The sequence below is a fragment of the Anopheles gambiae genome, chromosome 3 (assembly GCF_943734735.2).
Source record: "Anopheles gambiae chromosome 3, idAnoGambNW_F1_1, whole genome shotgun sequence".
NCBI classification, from domain to species: domain Eukaryota; kingdom Metazoa; phylum Arthropoda; class Insecta; order Diptera; family Culicidae; genus Anopheles; species Anopheles gambiae.
This window is the reverse complement of record NC_064602.1, coordinates 6,336,009-6,356,655: the sequence shown is the minus strand read 5'-3', so window position 1 is coordinate 6,356,655 and position 20,647 is coordinate 6,336,009. Positions and strand designations below refer to the sequence as shown.

Here is a 20,647-nt window from a genome sequence, read left to right as displayed (position 1 = left end):
GAAGTGGATTGATTTTTGTTTATAACGGTCTTTTTCAGTGTTTTCTTGTCGCTTCTCTTCTCCCCTGTTCTTTATAACTATCCTGTACTGTTAATTGATTCAGTGTGTCAGTGGGAACTTTTTTTGTTTGTATGTACTTTCTCTGTGTATTTGTGAGGGTGGAGGACTTTGTGTCATAACTTTCATTTCCGTTCTCTCTGTCTCAGGTGCTTAAGAAGCGAAATTTCAAAATTGATTATTAAGTCGATCAAGGGGGGGACATGTGGTTTTTTGCATTAAAGAGCGTATCTTTGTGTCTGCCTGTGTGTGTGGTTTGTGTAGGAGGTTTGCATCATTTGCCTCTGGGGTACGCGCTAGCCTTATATTTATAATATATTTCAACCGGGGATTTAACCGGGGGCGCGTTTAGCGTCCCGGCGCGCGCGGGAAGGAAGGAAAGATAAATGCAGTATAGCAAAATATGTGTGTATTTATTTTTGTTTTTTTCATTTCTTTGCTACGCTAACACGTCACGGGTGTACCCGGGTGTGTCCGCGTCCGTCTCCTATCACATCGCGTGTTTGTTTTGTTGCATTACAAGCAGCAGAATTCATATGATATGCATTTGCAATTGTTTCTCTGTATTTCTGTTTTTATTTTGTTTGGCCAACGAATCAGTGCGAACCATGTCTTCCATCAGAGCAGGAACAGAAGCGGCAAAAGGAAGCTAAAGTAAAAGACCAGCTATTGTGGGGGTTTTCTTTAGTGGCGGGGCATGGGCAGGAGTTTGGTCCACCGTTGTTTTTTTTACATACTCTATTGCAGGTTCGGTTGGCGAGAAGAAGCTCAAATTAATATGGCTCTGCTTTGTGGGGAGCAAACATCAATCTTTTGTCATTTGTTCTTCACATTAAGCTGCTATTTTCCCCTCTTCTTCTCCGCTCTATCTGTGTGTCTATTTGTGTGTGTGGGGCGTGTTTTGTTAATTCTAATCTTTGGCATAGCAATTGTTTGTTGCCGCAAGGTGGTGCATCCTTTTTTTGCTTTTGCTTTTGCAATCTGCGCCCGCCGCCGGGTGCCATTTACGGTAGCGGTGGTTTTCAAGTTGTGTGTGTGTGTACTTTAACTGTACAATCTACTAACGGGGATGGCTTTTGGTGGCTTCTGGATGAAACGTAGCTTACGGTTAATTGATTTTTTTGGTGATTTTCTTCTTCTCCGGAACCACACATCAACCTGCTTGAACTATAATCTTGCCATGTTTTTTTTTGTTTTGCTTCACAAGTGACCAAGTTTAAGCCCTAATGAATCCTGTGCCATGTCAGCAAAAAAGCGACATCTACTGTTTATAATTCCTTTTTGCACCTGCTACTCTACAGCAAACCCTAAATGTTCTCTCCTTCTCTCGTCTCAGCTACTTTACAGTCTTGCATCGGAGTATCTTTTTTGTTCAATGTCCACCATTCATTCCACTTTGTTTTGTTCGTTGCTGCTGCTGTGCACAATCAATAATTCTGTTTCGCTCTCATCAATCCACTTTCAACTGTACAACAGTGCAGGTTGTGCGACCTCTCTCTCTCTCTACGCTTCTCTTACTGCCACAACCTAAGCCGTTCCCCAATGTGTAAACCCCTGCCGCCCTTCTACTCGGCCTCCATCATCAGCCAAGCGTTCCATCCACACTAAATACTTTAGTATAAACGGTCTCGGAAAAAAGCTTGTAAAAGCGTGCAGTAAAAGATTTATTCACTTTCGTTTTGTTTTCGGTGCACAATTGTTAAACGTGGCTGGCCCACATATATCAAGGTAATGGCGCTATTAGCAATCTGCTTCTATTTGTTCGTTATTTTCCACCAAAAAGAAACAATCATCTTCTTAGTCTCTCGTGTTGATGAGCGAATCAATGAATGAATGAGAATGAATGACGTCCCAGATGTGCACTGTACTCCGCCAGCACACACAAATTTAGCCTAAAAACATCACTTCCGGACGTTATCCTATTTTTGAATGTTTGAATCCTAACGGGCTTTTCTCTTCGGGTGTCGTCGTTCAGCACGCGCGTACTCTACACACCATTCCTAGTGTTTCACCATCTAGCTTTGGAGGCGCTGTGGCGGTGTTGTGCGGACGATGGTGGTTTCGGTGTCACTCAGCTGGTGGACAACCACACCCCGAAAAAAGTTAAATAAACGAATTTACAATTTCCTCTTAATTCGAAACACGCACTTTTATAACACGCTTAAAACTGAAACATAACATAATGACGTGTCACAGAGAAAACAAATGTTCTAACCGAGCAAAAGAAGGGGCGATGATATATGTATGGCGCGCGCGAGCTCGCGATCTTGGCGAATGATTGTGGAAAGCGGCGGAAACATGATGAGCAATGTGTGCCTGTGGTAGGCCGTGGCATTCCCACTCGCTTCAACAAGCACTTATCATGCAAAATAACGCACCAACCAAGTGTAGGTGTAGTGTATCATCAGGCCATGCATGCTTCCGTTTTGGCCACAACAGTCCCCCCCGGTTTGTTGGCGAAGAGATGATGCTGGGTGTGGTGTGGAAGGGTCTTTGGGATGTTTGGAGCACGATACACACTCAAACACACACACACACTCTTACAGTTCGGCCAGTTCCTTACTCTCTAGATCAAGGCGCTGTTTTCTCTTGTTGCGGTACCGCATGATGACCGCAAACACGATGCCATTAACAACAAATAGGCCCGCGATGATGAGCGAGGGAATGAGAATATCTGCGGAAGAGAGAGAGTGAGAGAGTGAGTGGTGCGTGAAAATGAAGTTTCGTAGTGAGCCTGCATTTCCATGGCAACTGGGGCTGGGGAGGCAGAAAGATGAGTAAAACACCTACCGTAAACAGTGTCCGCCTGCTTATCCGACATGTTGTCACTATCGCCGTATCTGCGCTTCTGCTCGTAATGTGACACTAGACCGCTGCCTTCGGTAGCTCTTTTTTCTAAAAATAAACACCAAAATAAGCAAAGATCATTCAGTAAGGGAGGGATGCACTATGACGCGGCGGGTGTTGTCTTGAGTAACACGCAACACGGTAGTCAAAATAAATAACGATTTGTATCGGGGTGGGGCGACATTCCGTACGGTGCGTTGCGTTCGGCGTGCCGGTTGTTTGGTTTTGTTTGATCTTTATAAACTCTCTCACCCGAACGCGGACTATAGCTGCAGTGCACTATAATGGGTGGGACGGATCAAACGCTATGCTGCTCCGGGCATGGGAACTGTACCATGTGGGACGTATTACAAACTGAAGTGTGTCGTCTGTGCCTTGCTTTCGGACACTTCATGCAATCAACCCCACGGTCAATCGGACAATGATAACGAATGGCCAGCCTATTGCTTGGCGCAATGCCTGACATGGTAGCTAGCAGCCAGCGGCAAGAGATAATGCTTCTCGACAAAGAAATATATTATCATTTAGCCAAGATGGCTCGCTACGTACTGGGAGAGGAGGGATGATGTGTGCGTGAGCGCATTGGATTTGTTGATAGGGAAGTTGATTATGTTGCCGTCATAGTTCAAGTGCAGCGCGTGCTGGAATTCACATGATTGAACGATTCATCCCACTCTTCCATACGGAATCGGTACAATCGCCATAAAGTAAGCCTATCACCAATACCAGCTTAGTGGAATGAATTTCGTTCCCTTATGGGGGTCTAAATTAGACCTTCGGCCCCACTCACGCCCCACCTTTCCCCTAGATGCCCAAGGAGTCGGTACACGACCCTAGCCGATTGGTGTGAATGACGATACATCTCGCATGCCTTCAATTGGTGAAGAGTCGCCTCGCGCCTAGAGCGGTAGGCAGGGGGCAAACGGTTGACGTCTTGGCGTGTTCGATTTTTCGCACGTGGCCGCCGGTAGCGACTGTTGCTCACCGGTCTGGTCGATTGTGATGTAAACGATTGTGTTAAAATTTTCAAACGCTGCTATTTACTAAACATTTAACGACCGTTTTTGTGTGGTGTTTGCGTCGCTCGAACGTGTCAATCAGGGACGACGGCGGGTTATATTTATCCACATGGACATTGCGACATAACAGAACCACGTTGTAATATGAATGTAGCCTTTCGTCTCAGAGAAAAAATACTAAACCTTACATGATCATTTACCACAATCAGAGTTTTATCTAAAAAGCGAATCAGTTTTGAAAGACTAAATGAATAAAATAGTGAAATATTTTGCCTTTTTTAAATCGCTCTGTTTCTTTGAATTCCAAACACATTTCAAGCACGTGTGTAGGACGTTTGATCCAAAAGCATATGGGATACGTGACTAATGGGCCCTTTCCCTTGCTCCATTTTCGGGTAATTCTAATTTTAACTGGAGCACCACGCAACCAAATATACCCTTCACGCACCAAATACTTCGTGTCGTGGCGAAGGGGGCCACATAACTGAAACGCAGTTGCATTTGGAAGAAAGTGGAAGCGAATAAAGTTTAGACCTTCCTAAAAGAAAGACGAAACATTAGAAGTGGGATTAACAGTTGTTGTTTTTTTAGTGAATGATTTTAAGCAATTTTAAAAGTGCATTGGCCTTTGATTGGACGGCACTGTCATGCATGACTACCTTTCGCCACGTGTAGTCTGTCTGTCCTTCTTCTGTATAGAGTAATTTCCTTTTTAACTTTGTATACTGCATTAAATTATTACACACAGTCCTTTGTCACACCACAGACACATACGCAACAAACAACAAACGCGTCATGGAAACGTAAAGAATGTGCATCCATTGACCTTTCTATGAACTCCCTTTTCCAATGCACACGCCAACACGCACACACAAAGGAAGACACCAGCTGCTACCGTGTATGCAGTTCCCGTATAACTGTTGCAACTTACCTATGCAGGCCGGAAGGGGTCGGTGCCAGGTGTGCTTCGCTGTGCAGATCAGCTCGCGGACGGTTTCGCCACTGTCGGGAAAGACGTGCAACGGATCACAGACGTACTTGACGCGATGTTCGGTTCTTCGCACCAGCCGCATATGCCCGGGCGTGGGTGATGGTAGTTCGCAGCCCAGCGCTGGTAATAGAGAGACAAAACAAGGTTTTACAAGACGACGGTTTACACGCGCGTTGCAAGAGCGCACACCAAAACTAACGTAAACAACCCCCGACGGCTGCGATATACGTCAGATTGGACTTAACGAAAGCGTCAACATTGCAACGAAATTAAAACTGAACGAAACATTTCACGTGGAAACGTGGGATGAAACATTTCAAACGGCGCGGTTGAAATGTGAAATTCAAATTAACGGCGAAGTTTTGAACTAAAATCATTCTCTTTGAACAAGTTAACTTCTAATGTAACAATTTTCTAATGTTTTATGATAAAAAATGGATAAATAATTCCACACTTTCCCTCCTTCTGCCGTTACTCACCTGTGTAATGTATCAGGACACCCCGCTTGGGATAGATCACTTTGGTTGTCGTTCGCACAGAAACCTTCGCAGCGCAAAAGCAGAACCAAAAGCGAACAAAGAAAAGGATAATTTAGTGCCTTGCAGCAAACAACACTACCGAGCGGGGGCTGGCTGCCACCGCGCCTGTAACATAATTAATCATACTTTCGGTCCATTCGTGTACCCACCTCTAGGCGTTCCTGTATGCTGACGATCTCGATCGGACGGCTGCTCTCGGTGCAGCTGTGAAAGAGCGTCTGGTTCGTGTTGAGATCGACTACTTGCAGATAATCTCGACACTCTTCGTCGTCTGCCCGTACCGTCCGTTCGGATGTGGAGCAAAGGGAAGAGAAGAAAAAAAAGTAATTCGTTGCATTAAAAGCTTCTATAGCCTACACACGACACCGAGAGAGGAGGAGAGAGCAGCTTATCGAGCCAATATTGCCTTTCCGGATCTCTTTTTTGCCTCTCTTTGTTGCCCGATTGATTTATCTTAACTTACAGCGTAGTGCTAGGTCCAGCACGGTCAGCTTAATCCTTTGATGCACTCCAGCGTAGAGCGTCCACCGGCAGGTACTGTCCCCGATGTAGTACTTCGGATAGCTCGGCGTCATCAGGAAACCCTGGCGCAGTGGATGCTTCAGCAATGTCCGCTGCACGCTGCAAAAAGAGCCGAACACAATGGGCTGGATGATAAAAAGCGTCTCCTCGCCCAAAGTTTCGAACGACCCGCCACACCCGATTGTGGGCCACTTTTGTTCGAGTATCGATCGAACTTTGCCACTTACCTCATGTACTTTTTGTGTGACTTGTCGAGCCGCCGTCGTCCATCCGCATCATAGGTCCTGGTACCGCCCCTTCCCCGATATCGCCCCTCATCAGCCTCATCGTCGTCATCGAAATCGTCCTCCTCCTCCTCCTCCTCTTCGTCATAGTTACCACCGAGCGGCGGGAACGGGCCCTGACTCTCACCAAACTCTTGCCGCACCGTTTCCTGTATCGTCTGGAACGTGCGATTGTTGAAGCTGAACGGTGGCGATGATGGTGGAGTGCTTTCGTCCACTCCAGCAGCCAAGTTGGTCCGGTTTTCTTCCGCCGATTCCGGCAAATCCAACCGATCGACGTCCCAATGTCCGAGCGTAGTTTCGACGCTTACCGGTGGTACGGTCGCTGGTGACGGTGTGGTGGTGCTGCTGCTGCCGCCGGATGCAGCTGTCATGGATGAAGTAGTGACCGCTGGTCGCGTTGGCGTTATCAAACCAATTACGCTGATATCATCTTCCGGCCGTGCGCTCGGCAAGCCCTCGTTGCCGGGCTCCAGCAGCTCGTTCTCATAAATTTCGATGTCCTTCGTCGGGGCGGGCAGCACCACGATGTCTAGCGTCTCCGTCAGTTCGGTCGTTGCGGTGGCGGCAGAATTCACTGTCGGCTGGTTCGGCTCGGCCTTTCTTCTGCCGCCTTCGCTATCGACGATTTCGTTCTCGCTATCGTCCACCACGACCTCGACGTCCTTCTTGAAGTAGTACTCGTTGCCAATCTGCTTGATGTCCTCCACCACGTCCAGATTGGAGGGTAGAATTTTCAGCACTCGAAAGTCCTTAAACGACAGGGAAAGGGAAACAGAGTGCACATTAGCATCGGGAAGGCTTTGCAGGAAATGAATGGCCATGACCCTTCGGAGCCCGCACCAAGCCGGACGATGCGATGCGATGGAATGCCTTCTATTTCTTTTATTTATAGAGCGACATTTGTTTTATCTGTCACCCATCCAGTGCGTGCGTGCCAGTGCTTTTTTCCGTTGGATGGCCACAATTCCGAGTGCTTTTTTTGCACACAAACGAAAGGTTAAGAGTGATGGAGAAAATTAAAATAGCCAACCATTCCCGATGGAATTGTTGCGTGTTTTCAGACCATTTGCTTGGGAGTTTTAGGACTTAACTGAACAACTTTAGCTGTGTGTAAAGTGTGTTTTTCAACGACGAATGGGTTTCACCTTTTATACTAAGTAACTAGAAACAAAAGAACATTTTGCAACAAAATTAAAATCTCGTGCGTGTGATTGATCGGGACCGCCCAATAATTAAAAAAAAAACATCTCCAAATAAACCCAAAAAAAGACATCACCACCCCTCTACTCTTCAGGCACAGTTCCAACAAACCCCCCTCTCATGTACAATATCTCACACAATTCTCAAGTGCAAACAAAAACCATCTGTATTTTACAACCAGTGCTGTGCGCAATGCCATGATCGAACAGAACCCGGGGTGCGGAATGGCTGAATAAAACGGCCTCTAGGCCATTCTGATGAACCCAGTGCCGTGCTTTGTCGAACGATCATCCAACTCCACAGTTTTGTGCCGCGTGTGTCTCCGTGATGAAGTTCCTGCTGCTTGCCCTGTCCGTGTTCATGCTGGTGGTAAGCTGCAGATACCGTTGAAAAAACCTTTATAGCAGCAACACAGTGACTGTTGTAATCGATTATTCTTCCCATCCCATCTAGACTGCCAGCACGGCACAGTCCTCCAAACCGGCCGCTGTCGTACAGATGCAGATGACGGTCGGTAAGCTGCTGATGCTGGTGCGAGACCTTTCCGTCGCCAACAATGCCTTCGCCAAGGACACCGAAGATCAGACGGCGCTAAACACTCTCTACACCACGTCGGAAGATCTGTACCAACTGCTGCCAGTGTTTGGCACGTCGAGCACCTCCACGCTGCCGCTGGTCACGCGGGAAAGGGTGAACAGAGTGATAACCAACTTTAAGGACGCTCTCACTAAGTGGGAATCAGCCATGGATGAGCGCTCTGCCCCGAATCTAGTGAGCACGTTTAAGGCGGTCGAGAATGCATTCCTGAGTCTGGGTGGAGTAGTTTTCTCGCTGTAAGATCACAGATGACTATGTGTAAAAATTATAATAAATGCACTAGATTAAGTTTAGTGCAGTTGTGTAAAAAGACTATGTCGCGGGCATATATTGGTACACATTCTTTGGAACAACGGTGCGTGTAGTACATAGCATCAACCGATGCTGCAAACAAAGCATGTGGAACAACCTGTGTCAACAGACTGTTCCACCACAGTGATACAGTGTCGGCGTGTAGTTGAAGATCTTCCAGGGGATCTAGGGTGATCGCTACACAGTGCACAATGGAATAGTAAGAAGAGTTCGGCGAAAGAATTCGGCAAACGAACACCAATGTCTTGGAATTCATACATCCATTTTCGCAATGTGTACACAATTGTTGCAAATTGATTGTTTAAACACGTGCAAACCCACAAGATGAAATGGATCGTACCTCTACTACGTAATTCCAAGTAACTCCGAATAATAATTGGAAATGTACGTCCAATTGGCTCTTTGAAAGCAATTTCCAAAAGCGCAACCTTGAAAACGAGTCTTTGTTAGAAGTTTTGCATACTTGTAGGCGCTTTGTGGTCGTACGGGCCACTCTTGTGTTTCAGGTTTTGCTGTTTCGTTTCCCCCATCCCCGAGAAACCACAATCTAAACCCCAGTCATCCTCTCTTCAGATTGCATTGCATCTATAATTCAACCGACCAAACGAGCTGTCCTTTTAGCTGCCTTCCAGTCGCTCTTTCTCTCTACAATTATTACCCCCTTTCGTCTCGGGCACACGATCAACTTTACGTTGCGTGGTCGAACGGAAGGGGGGAAGGAAGTCTTACCTGGGAGAAAACTTTCTGCCGCTGGCGGTTCCGGTTGCGGGTTGCCGTCGCCCCATCGGTCTCCTGCTGATTGCGATCCATTTCAGTGTCGTTGTACCGATGCTGCTGCTGCTGCTGCTGCTGGTCCTGGTGCTTTTGATGCTGTTGCTGCCGCTGCTCGTACACACCACCTTGCTGGTCCTCCTCCGCCTCCTCGTCGTCGACGGGTTTAAGAATTTTCAAATTGTGAAACGAATGTATCGTGGCCGCCTGGAGCGCTTCAGCACGCGGTTCTCCTGCCGCGGCACCGGCTCTGACCAATCGACGGTACGGGGACCCAGCGCGTCCCTCACTGAGCACCGCCAAAGATTCATCGTCGTCTCGCAAATCTTCCCCGCCCTCGTTCCGTTCGGAGGACGGCTCTGCTGAGCCTGGGCCGGGCGCATCATTAGCGGCTCCATTAGCGATACCACCACCACCATCCCCGGCCGCTGGTGGTTCCGAACCTCCGAAGGCCGTCTCCGGGTGGTACGACGTTTCGGCAATGGTGCCTCCGTCGCCTCCAGAGTCCTCGTCCGTGTCGCCGTCCAGCGGCTCCCAGTGGACCTCGTTGCCGACGATCAGATGCTCACCGCAGTACTTGCTGATGCGAAAGTCTGAAACGAAACGAGACGAGGGGATAGCAAACGGTGAGCGAACTTTGTGTGCAGTGTAATTAAATACTTGACAAATTTGTGAACACAATTTACGCTGCAAGGGAGGTGCTGTAATGGAGCGGTTCTGGTACTGTCGGAATGGATGCAAGGCCGACCGGGTTTGATTAAAGAATGAGAGCAAATTGGTGAAACTATTCCATTGTACTGTGCTGTGTAAACACACACACACAGTTCGGGTGTAAATATTGCATTTTGCAGCTTAGTAAGCATTAAGTAAATGGCACTGAGCAAGACAAATATACGTGTTGATTTAGTTTTCAACCCTTCTTCTTATGACGAGTCCATACACAAAAGGTCACTCCAACTGTATGAATTATTCCTGCAGAAGATGTAATGAAACACACAGCAGCTACCCACATACTGGCCGGATATCAGCATCCGATTTACATACCCAGGCATCTCACCAGGATTCGTTAAACGTCATCATGTTCCTCCTGTGCCACGTCCTTCATTCGGATTGGGATTGTAAAAACCACAAAAGACATACCGAGCAGGAAGAAGGGGTGTGTTGGAGCAACGAATAGAAACAATAGACCAGTAGTTGTAATGTTAGCTACATTTCCGACCATCAAGGCTTCATTTCTAGCTACCGTTACAACAGTGCATCCGTACCAAAACTACCATGATGGCGATGAGGATGATGGTGATGATGATGTGGTTTGGGTTTGTGGTGGTGGTACATTCCACCACTCCTAATACCTCTGGACAATGGGCCATTCATTTGCGATGACTTTTTGAAGTAAGCAACAAGGTAGGCACATGTGGAACCAGAAAGTAGCCGTGCTGGGTATGTTCAGTTCCTTTAGAATTGTAAATCATAGTAGGCCTATAAAATATTAATGAACTGTCAGGGGATAGACACGGCGCAAGATGCACGATGACAGTTTTGTGCAAGTTTGTGCAAGTGCAAAACGGTGTGTTTTTGTCAATTGATTTAATTGAAATTCAAAATACAGAAACATCTCCGTTGTTCCATACGGCACTCCAATAGCAGCTATGCGATAGTCTTGGGAAGAGAGTCAAGGTCAAGTCGTCGTATGCACTCATAGTATCCATACCCGAGCCCTAACACTGCAGCAACTGTAACCAAGACAATAGAATTGGTGTGTTGATGCTTTGTACGCCTTGGTTTAGCACCGAAAGCAAGCGTCATCCTGTCGACAAGAGGATGCTTTCCACAGAAGTGTATTGATTTTTGCCCTTGAATCTGTTAGCCATACTGCCCTAGAGATGGTGTGCTGAAAGCAACCATCCATCAGGGCACGCTGCCGTTGAGATGATGAAGAAAATCTCGAAAGGTCTTCGCTTCTTCAACTGACAAAAAGAGCTCGTGCGGTGTTTGCTGTTATTGTGTCTTTGTTGTTCTGCAAGCCCCTCCCGGTCCTGGTGGTCGTCTAAGGATATTCCCCCACTTGAAGTTTGACGAAGGGGTCGGAAGATGAGAAGAAATGGTGGGCTAACAATGTCTGGGTAGCTTTTGTTATTACGCTCCTGAAAGACGTCCGACCCACTTGGGTGAGAATTGGTAATTATTTTTACGATATCATTACATCCATAATACAGCTTTGATATATCTTTTAGTAAGGTTAGATACATATCAGTTATCTTCGTGGCATGTTTCAATGAAACTACTAGCATGAAATTGGAGTTCTTTTCAGATGAAGTTTCCTATCCATTGTTTACTGCTTCGTTAATTTCTTGGGAAAAAATAATGTACCAAAAGGAAACCCGCTATCTTCGCCCTCTAATGGTGCATTATTATCAACAAAAACTCTCTAAGTCTAAAAAACACTCTCAGTCCCTCAGAGTCGATTCAATTGCCGTTCATAAAGCATACTTTCAAGTACATTAAATTAAACTCTCTCTCTCTCACACACAAACACACATCAACACGGAGATGGATCGGTCCTGGCTGGGGGTTTTCTTTCCGTTGGAGCAAACTGGAGCTAATGCTGGTTGGTGGTAGAAGTATCGTGTGGCCAGACGCTCCTTCCATAAAACCGAACGATAAGTGTCACTCGAGAAGATTGGAAAGCGTTATATACTATCTGACTCGAATCTAATCTGATTTTAGTATCACTCCTAACCTAGTCCAGTGTATACGTGTATGAATGTGTATGTGTGTGTGTGTTTGTTTGTGTGCATTTGTAGGTAGCTCTGGGTACGGAAAATGGAACATCTCTTGCCTTTATTTACTATACAGTGAGAAGAGGATTTTTCTTAGAGTAATCTAAAGATTTTTATCCCCCATCGGCGGTAGACTTTGTGTTCTGCACGTTACAACCTTAAGCAGATTACGGAGAAGACTTACAACACGTCCGTTTATTATTTCAATCATCACATAAACACTTCAATAAATAAGCGACCTTCAGGCATTGCTTTGATCGCCCCCGGAAAACGGTATGCGAAGAGGAATGAGTTTATTCCATTATTTGAATTAATGAAGCCATAACATTCCGATTAAAAAATGATAATAGCGATCTGTTGATTCTGTATTGTGCTTAGATGACTGGGTTCGTGGGGGAAAGAACTGCAAACAAACAGCTATGAGCATAGCTATGAGTTTTGATCAAAGCTTGTGTTTGTTTGCACTTGCTTTGCATAAATAAAACAATCAGCGATTCTTTTCCTCGCATTGCTTTGTTACCATGCACAATTGTAATGCGTTTTACAAAAAGTATGTCACCATTCCGAGAAAAAGCCCATTCAAGTTCCCATTTTAAAGAGTGATCTTAGCTACATTAAATTCCACCAAAAGGTAGGGGCTTTTGCAATAGCGCCTCTGATTGATTTTTAAACTGTGTTTCGTGGTATGGTAACAATTTTGTAACTGAACTCGAATAGTTTAGGCATCAAATGTCGCTCCCATCAGCTGGTTCTATAGTCCTGTGCCACACCTACAATACAGGTACGGTTATCTAAACCGGTTATCGGTTAAATTTCGCTGTACAGAGGAGCGATGAAACTGCTACTTGCTCTGCTGCTGCTTCGCACCGTCATCAAAAGCAGTGGTTCGATCAAGATCGCCTGTGATTACGATTATACCTGCACGATTGAGCAACTCACCACCAGCCAGCAGCTGCACGATCTGGCGACCTATTCGTTCGGAGATGCTGGCATGATTAAGCTGATAGACTCACGGGTGCCGCCGGAAGCGATATCATCGTTACAGCCGATCGTAAACTACCTTATCCTGGAAAGATGTCGAACGGACCTACTGTTTCTACCGCCCAACTGTACGCTACATTGCCTTTCGTTAATGCAAACGTCAATCCATAGACTGGAAGTGTTCCACAACACACAGCTATACTATCTATCCGTCACTAACAGTGAGATTTCCTCGCTGCTTCCGTCGCTTTACAACTTAACAGCGCTGGAAACGGTTCGCCTATGGCAGATGCACATACCGGTGTTTAGCTTCGAAGTGCTGCGAAACATGGAGAAGCTGAACGTAATCGAGCTAAGCTACAATCGCATCGAACGGCTACAGCTCTCATCAAACGCGACCTGCTGCCGGAATCTGTCCCTGCTCGATCTTTCCTTCAATCGCTTGTCCACGATCGACTGTGCACTGTTGAGCAGCATGCAAGCGTTGACGGTACTGCAGCTTTCATCCAACGTGATTCAAGAACTGTACGGCTCGCTCCATTTGCCCCACCTGACCGAGCTCGATCTGTCAAACAATCGCATCAAATCGATCGACTTATGCCGGTGGCAAATCGGGTCGCTGAAGGGACTAAATGTGGTCAACAATCGGATCGAGCATCTGTTCGACTGTTTGGGTCAGTTGCAAAATCTGATGACCTTCCAGATTGCCGACAATGCCCTGACGCAGCTAGATTTGGCTCCTTTCACGCAATTACGATTGGTCTTACTTAATTTTAGTCACAATCGCATAGAAGTTATCCGTAACCGTGACGCTTTGGAGCTGGAGGCAGTGTGCGTTAAGCTGAAAGGCAATCCAGTAGTCCGCAACACGACCGATCTGTGCTGAATGTGAAAGAAAAGGATCTTTAACGGTACCCCCGGAGCTCTGCATTGTGAAATGGAATATATTCAACCATGTTTCCGCTTTTATTTGCAATCAATCGGCCCAACCAGCTCTTTTCTAGATAAAACATCCTTCACATTTGTACGTTGTGTCATCTATACGTTTGATACATTCTCGCTTAACGGGTGTTGTTGGTTGGTACCATCCGTACCTGTTACAATCATACTTTACATCCAGCGGGTTGCATCCCATATCCAGATGGGTCACGTTGGGCGATACATCTTCCGCCTCAAACTGTTCAATCAAATTGCACCCGACGGAAACGCTAAGACCGTGGCTTGCGTATGGAATCCGCAACTGCTGTATGCGGTTGCGCTGCAAGCTGAGCTGAATAAGCGACGGGAACGTACTGTTGACAATCGCACTCGTCAGTCTGTTCGCATCAAGGTTTAAAATCTTCAGTGTCGGTATGGTGGCCAACCTGCTCCAAACGCTACCACCATCCACCAGCGCATTGTGCGACAGGGTGATATATTTCACCCCGGACATCGCCTGTTCCAAACAGGACGGCAAATGTTCGAACGCATTGTTGTCCAACGCCAGCGTGATCACACTGCTAGCATTCCAACTGCAGCAACTGAACGCTGAGATGGCGTTTTGCGATAGGTCGAGATATTTTAAGTAGCTCAAAACCAACCAACCATCTACACGGTGGATCCTGTTGTTGCATAGTGATAGCGATTCCAGCTGCTTCATGCGGCTGAAGTAGTTTAAGTTGACCACAGTGAGCTGGTTTTCGGATATATAGAACGCTTTTACGGACGGAAAATCTTCATCCGACAGCGAGGTGTATCGGAGGCGTTCAATTACGTTGCAGCTTAGGTCAATGCTTTCTAAGCGCTGCAGCCCACCGAAGAGGCTCAGGTCGACCGTTTGTATAGGGGCGTGCTTTACCGCGATCTGCTTCACAGCGTCTAAATGGACCACCGTGCTGGGGATATCTTGCAGCAAGCTGTTGCTAATCCTAAGCGTTTCTAGTTGCGTGTCGTTTGCTTCGAACGTTATTTCGGTAAGATTCGTTTGCTCTAGAACCAGCAGCTTTAAAGGGATCGACTGGGACGTTTGGGAAACCTGTACACTGCGCAAAGAGGAATTTTTGATGATCAGGGAGCTTTCGAGCAGTGCCATCTGGTCGAGCAGCGATATGTCGAGCGAAGAAATGGTTAAGTTGATAAAACACATCCTCCCCGTCTGGTCTGGAAAGCGAGGTACTTTAAAGTAACTCTCTTCGATTGGGTTTAGGTTCCATACGTAACAACCGAATTCGACACATCTCGATCGAGCTGCTGCTAGTGCACCGGGGGCGATGTCTAAAAGTAACACCAGCAGTACCCTAAAAAACACACACACACACACATCCACAAAACCAAAACATTTGTGAAATAATGTTTAACAGCACACACACGTTTGGGGCTTGAGGGTCTTACCAAACTCTGCACATTTCTACAAATATTCCACTGGAACGAAATCAAATCCAAACCCATTCAACTTTAACTTTGGAATGAGCTTCAATCGGTGGAAAAACACGGTGACTATTTAAATCTGAATGTGTTAGCAAAATTCTACGTAATGCCATTAAAAACGAATTATTTCGGTCCAATACGATTGTGCACAAAGTTTGGAACTGTGAATAGGTGGTTCATTGCACACATTTCTCGGAATATCTCAGTTTGGATAGTTGCATTAGTTTTTTTGTTAACCGAAATAGCTCCACATCTTTTTATACATGCCTCGTCAGTGATCGTAAAGCGGATTCCCCGTAACCCTGCTTAAGCGCACGTTTGACATTCCTCCACAATCTTGCCACATTCCATCTGCGCCAGCTCACTATTCCAGCTACAGCGCGTCGGAATACAGTACATCCCTGTGTAGGTATCATTGAACGACATGCGGCTGACCTCCAGCTGCTCGATCTTCGAGCAACCCGTGTCTACCTTGAACATATCCTTGGGAGTCGTTATATTCAGATATTTTATCGGATTGTTGCGTAGGTTTATGTAGCGCGTTGAGAGGGTTACGTTGTTCCATACCATACTGGTTAGACGGTTGTAGCTGAGATCGAGCACTATTAGCTGATTAAAGTTCGCCAGCCTGTCCCAGATATTGTCGTCGTTGGAGAGTACGTTCGAGACCAGGCTTAAGTAACTCACGATCGGCAGCGCGTCTTCCATGCAAGTCGGTAGTCGCTGCAAGGTGTTATTGTTTATATTCAGAATCGTCAGGCTACTTAAGTTCCAACCGCACCAGCTTAACTCGGTGAAGCGATTGTGAGATAGCTTCAGCTCTGTTAAGCTTGATAAGCGCAGCTGACCCTCCAGACTGTAGAGGCTATTGTTCGAAAGATCTAGTATATTGAGTAGCTTTATGCCGTTGAAATCGTTCATGCTGATCGTAGTGAGTAGATTGTGCGCGAGATAGATTACCTGTAGGCTCGGAAATTCCACACCGGACGAACGGGAGTAATTGAGGAAGGTGATTTTGTTCTGCATTAAGTTGAGAACCTGCAAATGCTGCAACTTACAAAACAGGCTTAAGTCAACATAATCCACAAGAGATTGTACGATATCGAAAGCCTGCAGAACGACCAGCCGTTTAATGCTGTCCGGCACACGCCGGAGCCGGCTCTGCATAATGCTGAGAATCTCGAGCTTTAGATTGTGTGGTTCAATTTCTATGTCATTAAGATTCGTGTCCATCAACAACATGTTTGATATGTTGGTGCGTGACGACAGATAGGCATGCTGTATCGGGGAGTGCTGGATGGTTGCTTGAAATGTTTCGTCGTTTGACAGCTTTACTCGATCAAACAGATCGGAATAGAGTGTAGTAATGTTCAAGTAGCGTAAGCGGATGTACTTGACGTTGTTTGGAATATTACTTAACACGGATAAACCCTCTACGCCGGGAGCCCAATTCGATATGGTGCAGGAGATGTGTTCGCACTCAAGCATGACGGCCACAACCATTCCACATGCTACCAGTGAACACAGAATACTAAACAAAGGGAATAAAGAAGGTTCTATACTTCGTCATTTAATCACACTGCGCCTGGGGTCGTCGATTAATACTCAAAGATACGCACACGCACAACACTGTATGCATGGTAAAAACAGCAGAAACGTTGGTCAAACAGCTAACTCAACTGGTACACAATAGTCTAACGAAAGATCCTCATATCATCCTCATTTAACATGAATCTAAACGCATTAACATTAACCACAGCCTGTATTAACGCCACGTTCAATGATCTTTTTGCACACGACTCTATGCACTGTTGCGAAATGCAATTTGCGCGTGCAATTTACAGCACTTTTTGATTTCTTCTCATTCTTAATTTCGTTAGATTTGCACGCATTTCGCCCCAAACTACATTGCTAATACAGTTCGGGCTAATGTCGTTTGGCACATACAGTTCAAGTATTTTAGTTTGTTAGCGTCCATGTTCAGGGGGACGTGTTTCAGCTTGCTACCCGTCAGAGTTAGGAACTTCAGCTTTAACTTTGGAATGAACTTCAATCGACGGAAAATTACGAAACCACTGATGACAGTTTTAAAATATTTGACAAGCCTGCAGAATTCTGCCTAACATCACAAAATCGTTTTATTTCGGCAAAATTCCATTGTGCGCAATGTTTTCTAGTGCGAATCATTGATTCATTCATCACACCCAGCAACCTGTCTTAAACGCACATTTTGCATTCTTCCATAATTTTGTCACATTTCAACTGGTTCCTATTGTATGCTAGCTCACCATGCCAGCTACAGCGTATCGGAATACAGTAAATCCCGCTGAGGGTATCATTGAATGACCTGCTACTGACCTCGAGCTGCTCGATCGTGGTGCATCCCATGTCAACATTGAACCCATCTATGGCCATCGGTATATTAAGATATTTCATCGGATTGTTGCGTAGGTCTATGTAGCGCGTTGAGAGGGTTACGTTGTCCCATACCATACTGGTTAGACGGTTGTAGCTGAGATCGAGCAGTGTTAGCTGGCGCAAACTCGCCAGCCTGTCCCATATATTGTCGTCGTTGGAGAGTACGTTCGAGACCAGGTTTAAGTAACTCACGATCGGCAGCGCGTCTTCCATGCAAGTCGGTAGTCGCTGCAAGGTGTTATTGTTTATATTCAGATTCGTCAGGCTGCTTAAGTTCCAGCCGCAACAGCTTAACTCGGTGAAGCGATTGTGAGATAGCTTCAGCTCTGTTAAGCTTGATAAGCGCAGCTGACCCTCCAGACTGTGGAGGCGATTGTTCGAAAGATCTAATGTCCTCAGTAGCTTCATGCCGTTGAAATCGGTTATGCTAACCGTGGTGAGCAGATTATTCACCAGAAAAATCTCTCGTAGACTCGGAAATTCCACACCGGACGTACGGGAGTAATTGAGGAAGGTGATTTTGTTCTGCATTAAGCTGAGAATCTGTAGGCGCGGCATCTTACAAAACAGGCTTAAGTCAACAGAATCCACAAGAGATCCTATGACATCAATAACTCTCACCACGGCCAGCTGTTTAATGCTGTCCGGCACACGACGGAGCCGGCTCTTCATAATGGTTAGAATCTCGAGCTTAGGATTGTGTGGTTCAATTTCTATAACACTAAGATTCGTGTCCAGCAGCAATAGACTTGTTATGTTGGTGCGTGACGACAGATAGGCCTGCTGTATTGGGGAGTGCTGGATAGTTGCGTGAAATGTTTCGTCGTTAGACAGCTTCACTCGATCAAGCAAATCGGAATGGAGTGTAGTAATATTCAAGTAGCGAAAGTGGATGTGCTGGATGTTGTTTGGAATATTATTTAATACGGATAAACCCTCTACGTCGGGAGTCCAATTCGATATGGTGCAGGCGTGGTTGCACTCAAGCATGACAGCCACAACCCTTCCACATGCTACCAGTGAACACAGAATACTAAACAAGGGAAATAAAGAAGGTTCTATACTTCGTCATTTAATCACACGTCAATTAGTATTTAAAAACACTCACATGCACAACCCTGTATGCATGATAAAACAGCTCAAACGTTTACACAACTATTACTGCTTGTTTGTATCGCTGTTCGCATACACCACGATCGGTTAACTCAGGCGGTACACAGAAGTCTAACGAAAGATCCTCATGTCATCATCATTTAATACGAATCTAAACGCATTAACATTAACTACAGCCAAAATTAGCACCCTATCAAGTGACCTTTTTGTAGACGACTCTGTGCACTGTTACGCAGTGCAATTAACGGCGTTTTATACCTTTCGTGATCAATTGTTTTCAACTTCATTGCTTTAAATGTACCGATCATTATTATTAAAATGAACTTTCGGTACATTATAAATCACAATGCTCAATTCTGTGCCTTTTACACACCAGCTTCGATCGAATGTCCGCTCTAGTAGAAATACTGTGAAAGCTACAGTCCAATGGATTTTCTCCCATTCCTAATTTCGTTAGATTCGCCGATACTCTGTCCCAATCTACACTGCTAATACAGTTCGAGCTAACGTCGATGTGGAAATCCTTGCTTGGTGCATACGGCACGTCGAGATGTTTTAGTTTGTTATGGCTTAGATTCAAATGCCTCAGCTGTTTGGAGATGGTACTCATGTTCAGGGTGACGTATGGTAGCTTGTTGTCCGTCAGTGTTAGGAACTTCAGGCTCGTAAGTCGACCGAACTGGAACATTACATCCGGCTGAAGTTGATTGCTATCAAACGCCAAACGAACCACATTCAGGAAAGCTTGCTCCAGACACTTTGGCAATGCGCGCAACCGATTATCGTTAGCGTCCATACCGTACAACATTGGAACAGCCCATCCACAGCAATCCATCTCCACTATCCGATTGTTGGATAAATCGAGCAAGTTTAAGCTGGCCGACACTAACGATCCCGACACCACACTAATCTGATTGTGGGATAGATCGATTCGAGTGAGCGACTCCATCGGTCGGAACACGTCCAGGTTGATATGTTTCAGCTTGTTTTCCCTTAGGTACAGATCGGCCAACAACGGGTACGAGAGTGTCGCTGTTCCGGCACTCGAGTCGTACAGAGTGTGTAGCCGGTTTTTGCTCAAATCTAGCAAAGTTAAACGGGGCAATTCAGCTAGTAAATTTAAATCAACCACCTGAATAAACGAATGGCTTAGTGTAAAAATTTTCAACGCCTTCAGGTTACTGATTGATTCTGGCAACTGTTTCAGTTTGCAATAATTTATCTTTAAAGTCTCCACATTGCACCGCGTCCCAAAAGATATTACATCAAGCTGGGTTTTCTCCAAATCTATCGTGTAGAAGGTAGCATTGTCCTCCAGCACAAAACTGCGCAACGGGGACCTGATCACGGTGAGTGCGGTTTGCATCTGGTGTATGTTGCGACGCTGCGTTTCGAAATCGGCAAACAAATTGCTCGATACTTCCGTAGTCCAAAAGTTGTACAGCTCGATCGCCCCGTGTGTGATTGGGATGTGATCCAAGACGAACGCTCCCTCGTCCAGTGGCCTCCAGTGCCATATTTTACAAATAAAGTCTCGGTCACAATGGAAGCGCAGTGGTATCGTTGGCCGAATGAAAAGGACGAACACACTAAAATACATTTATTTCTGAGTTCAACGTTAAAATGAACTACAAATGAACGAGCCACTCTACAGACCTTATCAGCAACGTTATGACTGCCAACTTCATTTCAATACTGACTCAAAACGAAATAAAAACATTGCTTTTTGGAGGGCGACACCCCGCAAAAGAGCAAAACACTTCACTCCAATTAAGTGGCATTAGGTACATTAATGGGTTTCAGTGTA

General features: G+C 45.8%; 3 protein-coding genes across 4 annotated transcripts in view; 1 reads left to right on the top strand and 2 right to left on the bottom strand.

Annotated features, from left to right (window-relative positions):
• Positions 1-1,683: 1,683 nt before the first annotated feature.
• Positions 1,684-20,647, bottom strand: part of LOC1277792 (uncharacterized) — a 69,984-nt gene continuing 51,020 nt past the window's right edge. The window contains exons 5-13 of one of the 2 annotated variants that reach the window (XM_061654242.1): positions 9,101-9,735; positions 6,203-7,011; positions 5,917-6,074; positions 5,603-5,724; positions 5,394-5,457; positions 4,855-5,034; positions 2,848-2,952; positions 2,621-2,731; positions 1,684-2,132 (exon numbers count right to left, since the gene is read on the bottom strand). In XM_061654242.1, coding sequence (XP_061510226.1) covers positions 2,125-2,132; positions 2,621-2,731; positions 2,848-2,952; positions 4,855-5,034; positions 5,394-5,457; positions 5,603-5,724; positions 5,917-6,074; positions 6,203-7,011; positions 9,101-9,735 — 2,192 coding nt within the window. In that variant the 3' untranslated portion in view covers positions 1,684-2,124. Of the gene's footprint in view, positions 2,732-2,847; positions 2,953-4,854; positions 5,035-5,393; positions 5,458-5,602; positions 5,725-5,916; positions 6,075-6,202; positions 7,012-9,100; positions 9,736-20,647 lie in introns of both variants that reach the window. The other variant, XM_061654241.1, reaches the window with a different exon arrangement.
• Positions 7,714-8,374, top strand: LOC4577932 (uncharacterized). Its single transcript, XM_001237907.2, has 2 exons — positions 7,714-7,831; positions 7,916-8,374. The coding sequence occupies exons 1-2, from the start codon at positions 7,790-7,792 to the stop codon at positions 8,297-8,299; spliced, it is 426 nt and encodes a 141-aa protein (XP_001237908.2). The 5' UTR covers positions 7,714-7,789; the 3' UTR covers positions 8,300-8,374.
• Positions 19,175-20,455, bottom strand: LOC5668341 (toll-like receptor 13). The gene has a single exon (XM_061654247.1). It carries the CDS (start codon positions 20,438-20,440, stop codon positions 19,175-19,177), a length of 1,266 nt encoding a protein of 421 aa, XP_061510231.1. The 5' UTR covers positions 20,441-20,455.

Excerpts from the sequence above, each read along its gene's own strand:
- LOC4577932 (XM_001237907.2), top strand. The coding sequence starts at position 7,790 with ATGAAGTTCCTGCTGCTTGCCCTGTCCGTGTTCATGCTGGTG. Across the intron at positions 7,832-7,915 it reads TGTCCGTGTTCATGCTGGTG|ACTGCCAGCACGGCACAGTC; the intron begins GTAAGCTGCAGA and ends CATCCCATCTAG.
- LOC5668341 (XM_061654247.1), bottom strand. The coding sequence starts at position 20,440 with ATGTATTTTAGTGTGTTCGTCCTTTTCATTCGGCCAACGATACCACTG.